Source organism: Limulus polyphemus, unplaced genomic scaffold, assembly GCF_000517525.1.
Source record: "Limulus polyphemus unplaced genomic scaffold, Limulus_polyphemus-2.1.2 Scaffold2632, whole genome shotgun sequence".
Classification (NCBI taxonomy): Eukaryota; Metazoa; Arthropoda; class Merostomata; order Xiphosura; family Limulidae; genus Limulus; species Limulus polyphemus.
In genome coordinates this window covers 165,674-173,150 of record NW_013668242.1, presented here as the reverse complement: position 1 = coordinate 173,150, position 7,477 = coordinate 165,674, and the positions used below count along the sequence as shown (strand labels likewise).

The 7,477-nt window shown below is 33.7% G+C and overlaps 1 protein-coding gene across 2 annotated transcripts in view; it reads right to left on the bottom strand.

Moving 5' to 3' along the window:
- Positions 1 to 140: 140 nt before the first annotated feature.
- LOC106467490 (transgelin-3-like) overlaps positions 141 to 7,477 on the bottom strand; it is a 41,910-nt gene continuing 34,573 nt past the window's right edge. Inside the window, exons 2-3 of one of the 2 annotated variants that reach the window (XM_022395690.1) lie at positions 1,521 to 1,657; positions 141 to 393 (exon numbers count right to left, since the gene is read on the bottom strand). In XM_022395690.1, coding sequence (XP_022251398.1) covers positions 174 to 393; positions 1,521 to 1,657 — 357 coding nt within the window. In that variant the 3' untranslated portion in view covers positions 141 to 173. The remainder of the gene's footprint in view (positions 394 to 1,520; positions 1,658 to 7,477) is intronic. The other variant, XM_013927849.2, reaches the window with a different exon arrangement.

Genomic DNA, 7,477 nt, shown 5'->3' with positions numbered 1-7,477 from the left:
TATATATATATATATATATATATATATATATATGTAATTTGATAGCTTACCTCTTTGACTAAAAACTGATATATCAGCTAGTAGCTTAACTAAATTAAGCTAAATTCATAAATGATGGGAGCAACAAATAACTTGGAAGCTTAATTTATCTAGAGACTTACAACAACCTGAAGTTAGCTCACCTTACGTGCTAGAGACTGGAGACAGATGCAAACAGCTGTTAGATTTTGCTGTTCCCACAAGTCAACAGTCTGAAATATCTCCTCGGATGGCACGCCCAGCTTCTGAGCACTTTCAAGAAAATAATTAATGTTCTCCATTTTTTTAAATGCCATCTTACTCTCATTAATTTTCTTTTCTGGGATAGTTCCTGGTTGGAGAGTGTTGATTAATCTGTAACAATTTGTTTTTCTTTTTTTAAAATTGAATAAAACATAAATGTTACTTAGAAAAACATCATTTTTCCTACAGGTAACTTTATTTCACATACTTTTCACTAAGAAATTATGACTCAGAAATATTTAACAAAAAATATATATGAAATCACAACAGTTTAACATGAGAAAAACACACAGATATCCACAGATTTTTTGTTCTTTCTTAGAAAAAAATATGATCAGAATGTTTCAAAATAATTGTTTTATTTCATGTAGTACCAGATGAAACTGATAAACATAAATTCACTTCTTTTAGAACGAAATGCATCAAATGACCACTGCGGAAAAAAAGAGAAATCAATACAACAGCAATCTTTAATATAACTATATGATTATAAGTTACATTTCAGAAAATCAACAACACAATAAGACTAACAAAACAAAACAAATATTTAGCATAGAAAATATTATTTTCATTACTGGTTTCTTTTCAATCTGTCCCAGGAAAAATTCATTAAGATTAGGAAAATTAATCTCAGGAAAAGCATGATAATGTATAACATTTAATCCAGAACCCAAGAGCTTCTAGGGACCTAAGGTGAGCCCTGGACCACAGCCATAATGGGTGTGCCTGTGGAGCACATTCTCTCGCTTCGATTGGTCAAATAAACCTTGCCTCCTACACCTCTGTATTAAATTGTAATAATATAACTTATCTTTAACTATTTGTTACAAGTATATTACTTTCAAATGTCAATGGTTGAACTTTCTGTTGGAAATAATACGATGACTTCAAGAAATCGTTTATTCTTTGTATCAAACGAGTTCATGTCACTACAGGCTATAATTTGAAATATCATTTAGATTTTTGTAAATGTTTCACTTATAGCCTAACCAGGTTTTACTGAAAAAGTAGCGACTCAACACAGATTAAAAAAAAACACCTTTAAACTTTCGAGCTTCCTGGTGATTAAACGGGTAAGGTTGAAGGCTTATAATGCTAAAATTCTGAGTTACATACTTCGGTGGGCACAGCAAAGATTGCATATTGTGCAACTTTGTGCTTAACAACAACAGAAAAAAAAGAATTAAATTTTAGAACTTGATAAGAAACAACGAACGCTACATATGCTTACAACTCACTTGCAAAGAAGTTTCCCATCACAGAGAGTAGCGTAGAAGTTCTTACTATCTCCGTCTATGTTGATATTTTCTCCAGTGAGATCTCTGATCCAATCTAGCAGTTCAGATGCAAGTTGGGGATCGTACTTGGCTTTAAGCTACAAAGCAAATATCGTTATATTTATTCTGACTGATAAGTAATATTTTCATAGTAAACCACACTTTTTATACATGGCAATCTTTACGGTACTTATCCATACTGACTTGAACGATGACAGGATACGTTTTCCTAGAGAGTTTTACCAGTGAGGGCAATAATCAAAATAATTGAACTAACTTGTGCATATTAACTATACTTGAAACGTTAAACAAAAGTATGAAGCATCAAGCTCAATTTCTATACACACAAACAAACACACACATTTATTCATATGTAATTCAATAATTTAAATATTTAAAACCGTCCTCGTAGAAACAGGAAGTGTGATCCTACTTATTATAATAATAAAAACTGCCAAATTATGAAACACCATTAAAAAATATAATCTCAAACTTATGTTTGTGTTAAATGTTCATTTCAGTTCTAAAGACAATCAGTAATATTAATACTGTCATCACGTTTATCAGGTTACCGCCAAACTTAGATGCGATACCCTGGTATATGACATCAGTAAATACTCAGAAAAGAAAAATACATACAGTATGACACATTGTGTCCATCCATCGAGATAGATAATGTTTTAACAGCCGCCAACTAAACTGATATTTTTGTTAGATGGGCTGGCGTAGCTTATTTATTCAGAGAAAATACACCTTAAATATCTAAATAAATTAAAAAAAATAAAAATATGTAGAGTCCTTTATATTTGTTACGAAATATTATCACTTTTCCCAATAGTTCGAAATGGTTCTTTCTAAACTCATTTAACTTGAAATATTTTAAAATGTTCATTGAATTTAAATATATAAAAAATTAGTATTAGAAGTATTTAATTATATTTTGCAACGTCATAATCAAAGTCATTTTTTATTATTATTAATTTTCTATGACATGGCATATTTAGTGAATTTTAGCAAATTGGGATCATGTCTGGTAAGTACAAAAAAATTCTCTAATGGCATACAAGTGAGGTTTAATTATGTCCTTAGGATTTTTATTATCCTGCAGCAATTACCTATGTAGAAAAACTGACACGAAATTCATTTTAAAAGTTTCTGGCTTAAGAGTTACTTAAAATACGTCTTCTGTACAATAATGAATTGTTATAGTACGTAGTGCATATTTATACTGAAGCTGTTACAGTTTTCACCCACCCACCCCCAAACACACGAAACTAAATGGTGATGATATTGGTTGGTGGTACTCGTGTTGAAATGACCATTAAAATTCATTTGTAATACCTTAAGAATAAAAAAAAGCAAAACAAAGTAACAACAACTTTGCTTAAAAATTATTTTTCAAAGAATTATGTATGTAATAAAACACATTCATGTATTATCGAAAACAAATTAGTGGCAATCGAGCGTCATGATAAACAGGGTCAAGCTGTATGTTACGGACGCTTATTGTTACCATTGGAACAAAAATAGAAAATACATTGCTATAAATAATTTAAAGATAAGTATATAATTATAAATTACGATTATATTCAGGCCAAACAGTCTGTTAAGGCCAGACCCTCACTCTCTCAGTACTTTTTTTTACGCAAATCAGTATCTAATAGTCAATAATATGACCTGACAAGCAAGTACTTGATCATTTGGTCTAAGCTGGTAAGTGACCCTTTGGTAGATACGATTTTAGACCCATTCACTTCATGACATTTCGCTTCACTGCGGAATGTAGAATGTCACCATGCATGTGCAACGAGGAAAGTCTGGCGCCAATATGCATGTGCAACAAGGGAAGTCTGGCGCCAATATGCATGTGCAACGAGGAAAGTCTGGCGCCAATAATGCCCGCTTATAATCAGTTTTGATAAGGCACAGAGTTATCCTTGACCACTCTTTTGAAAAAAGCTGTTTTCAGGCCATCTGACGGAACGTGCTGCGTCTCTCTCTAGAACATTCCCTTCCATGATCAATGGGATTAAAGTCCAATAAGCGTGAAGGCCAGTCCATCTACAAGTTTATCACGGTGGAGTGGACTGAAATCAAGGTCAAGTACATCAGCATTTGGTAGTTCTGAAAACCTGTAGGGTGTAGTTCCTATCACGCGTGGCATTAGCTACAGAACCAGGATGAAGATCGGCAAGTTTAGTCATACTTCCATCATAAACATATCCATCAAGTTTCAGCATGAAAAGGGGAGTAAATCAAGTTCTAACTTCTCTCCATCCGAGTATAGGTCTGTTACATGTCGAAGCTCAAATGGTTTAAAAATAATTTTACTGCACGTGTTGTTGGGCAGTTGAACGTGTTCTTGATACCATTGCTGGAAAGCCGTTTTTGTGTCTTGTTATGGTGATGAAAAAATAACTGTCTCTGGCATGCAAGCTAGCCTTTTAAAGTCTCTTTCTAGCTATCTGTACACTAACACGACGTCCAGCTGTAGCTCCGAGTATCTTGGAGAATGTACCCTATGATTTCAGTAAGCTGGAACTGACAGATAACAGTTTATGTAGAATTAGCAATGATTTGAGTTTCAGATCACATGACTGGTCGGATGCCTAGTTTTCACAACAGTGAACTAAGAAGGGATGATTGTCGTATTTTATAACAACGGTTTTTGCTTCGTCGTGGCTATAATACATATTCTAATTATACATTGATCGTTCAATGCATTCCAATAGTCAGCACAGACATGATCCATTTCTATTCGTAAAAGGTTCTTAAGCGCAACACTAATGATATGAACATTCCCTGCGCTCCTCCAGATTTCTGATCAAACGTGACAGTGGTCGAAACTGAAACTGTTCAATAATGCCAAATAAACTATCGATTTGGTTTATAAAGAACTTTAAATTCCGATACAAGTGACCCTTTCACCTCCAATCAGAAAGATTACGGTATAAAATTCGGTTCTACTGGAAGTTGTCATAACTAATCAGAAATATTGTGGTTAAAAAAAAGAACACGTAACATTACAATTAATTCTCATCAAAATATCATATTCGAGCATTTACATTTTATTAAAATAAGATTTAAATATTTGATTACTAGTTGTACTTCAAATTTATAGTTCACGGCTTAAAATATAAAAATATCACAAAATTATATTTAAAATGATCTTGATCTCCTATTAGTCTAATAATCTTCCTTCTTTGTGAAATAACTTGATTAATCATTACGGTCTTAGTCCAATTTCCAAGCAATCACTAGGTGTACTGACCAGGCTCTGGTTGCACTTCGTTACAGTCTTCAATACATAAGCTAGCCAAGCATGAAGATTCTTTAAGCCTGGTGTAAATATCCAACAATCACATGAGTCATTCATACTCTAGTGGATTTCTAGAGAACATGCAAAAAATACTTGTTTCTGTTGCGTCAAATCACGATAAAGCTATGATACTCACATCACTATCAATGTACCTCGTTCTATATCACTTTCAGTACGTTTCTCGCCAAGATTCGACGTCGTCATTTCCAGATTCAAACTGTCATTCGCGTATTTGGATATTTAGCAGCCTTCACAACGTATTACCTTGCTTGATAAGTTTATTTAAGAAGTCTTTGGTTCTCAAAATACTAAATCATCGCTGTAAACGTTTTTCTGATATTTACTGCATATTCAAAAACGGACTAGTTTACTAACAATTTTAAAAGTTTGCTGCCGTAGGGTTTTAACAGAATTACAACTCACGCAAATATGCCATTGACAAGAGTTTGAGATTTTCTAAACGTAGCATATAATGAAAAGATAGAATAAAGGTTACTGATCCTAAAACATTACTATTGTTTGGTTGTAATTAAGCACAAAGCTACACAATGGGCTATCTGGGCTCTACACACCACGGGTATCGAAACCCGGATTCTAGCGTTGTAAGTCCGCAGACATACCGCTGTGCCAGTGGGGGGGGGGGGGCAAAACGTTACTATAAACAAATTACTATCTTAGCGTCGTTCGAGTGATTAATAAAACACGCATTTTTGTCTAATCAATGCAAGACAGTAAGTAAACTTATTTCTACAACAATGAAACTACAAAACAGGAAAAATAAATTAAAATACCAGAATTCTCCGAAACCATAGCCATTTTTTTTTTACTTTGGGTGCGGGTTAAGTCTACGCATAAAAACTGTACATGACATCTTAGGCCCCTCATGACGTCGATTTGTGCACTCGAGAAGAGAAGAAAGAAAAAAAAAACTAAGGAAAACTACGTTTTGACATCCCCATCTCTACTCTCACACAATTTATTGTTGTTCTTTTCCATTGCCCGACACTTGAACGAGAACGAAACATTCGAGTGGCGGCACTGCTTGTCAGAAAATTTCTGTTTAAGCTTCACGAACTTCTATAAGTGGAAATACATGCCTTTTAGTCAAAATAATCTCAAGCAGCTCTAGTGATGGGAAGCTGTACTAACTTCTGGAACCAGCCTTGAAATCTTGAATGGTTGTGCTTTTTTTAAACACCCACATGCGTTAATTCCGTGCTTTATCATTAAATATAATGACAGCAGTCATCTAAATACACGTGTTCGTATAAAAAAAATCTATGTCAAAAGAAAGTCCGTTTTCGGCACGTCCGTCTGCTGACGTTAAGGATAACGCATGAGACAGAAAGTTTACATTTGATTTTAATGTAGATCCACTTAAAATATTAATGTGTCTTTAACAAGATGACTTTGTTAAAAGTACATATAGTACAGACTTAAATAAATAAGAGTGAAAGAAAATTAACATGTTATTTTTGTCAGAAACGCTGCAGTTAAAAGTCCAAAAAATGGTTATAAATGTACATTTTTTTTGTAATAAAAAATTATTTATAATTGCGTTTAATATTGTTAGAACCGACTTCGAAGTTCAGTATTTAACCAATTTGAAAAATAATCGTTTATCATATTCGAATACTGAAATTTACGTTGACTACTAATGTACACATCTATTTATCATCTTTCTCCCTCTCGCACACATTTTCATAAAACATCTTTCTCAGATCAAAAACCATCGGATTTTTTTATGACGTTTAGTTACTTATTAACATATGTTATATTAATATAAGGAACAGAAAAATTGTATGATTGAATTTTACACTTCAAAATCAACATGTATTGTCACTTCTATAATTATCAAAGCTTACACAAGGGACTTGTGTACGTAAATCGTCAGATGGGACCTAAAACAACCCATGTGTTTGTACACTTGTGTACGTAAATCGTCAGATGAGACCTGAAACAATCCATGTGTTTGTACACTTGTGTACGTAAATCGTCAGATGAGACCTGAAACAATCCATGTGTTTGTACACTTGTGTACATAAATCGTCAGATGAGACCTAAAACAATCCCATGTGTTTGTACACTTGTGTACATAAATCGTCAGATGAGACCTAAAACAACCCATGTGTTTGTACGCTTATGTACATAAATCGTCAGATGAGACCTGAAACAACCCTTGTGTTTGTACAGTAAATCGTCAGATAGGACCTGAAACAATCCATGTGTTTGTACACTTGTGTACATAAATCGTCAGATGAGACCTGAAATAATCCATGTGTTTGTACGCTTGTGTACATAAATCGTCAGATGAGACCTAAAACAACCCATGTGTTTGTACACTTGTGTACATAAATCGTCAGATGAGACCTAAAACAATCCATGTGTTTGTACGTACACAAGCGTACAAACACATGGATTGTTTTAGGTCCCATCTGACGATTTATGTACACAAGTGTACAAACACATGAATTGTTTCAGGTCCTATCTAACAATTTATGTACCCAAGTGTACAAACACATGGATTGTTTCAGGTCCCATCTGACGATTTATGTACACAAGCGTACAAACACATGGATTGTTTTAGGTCTCATCTGAC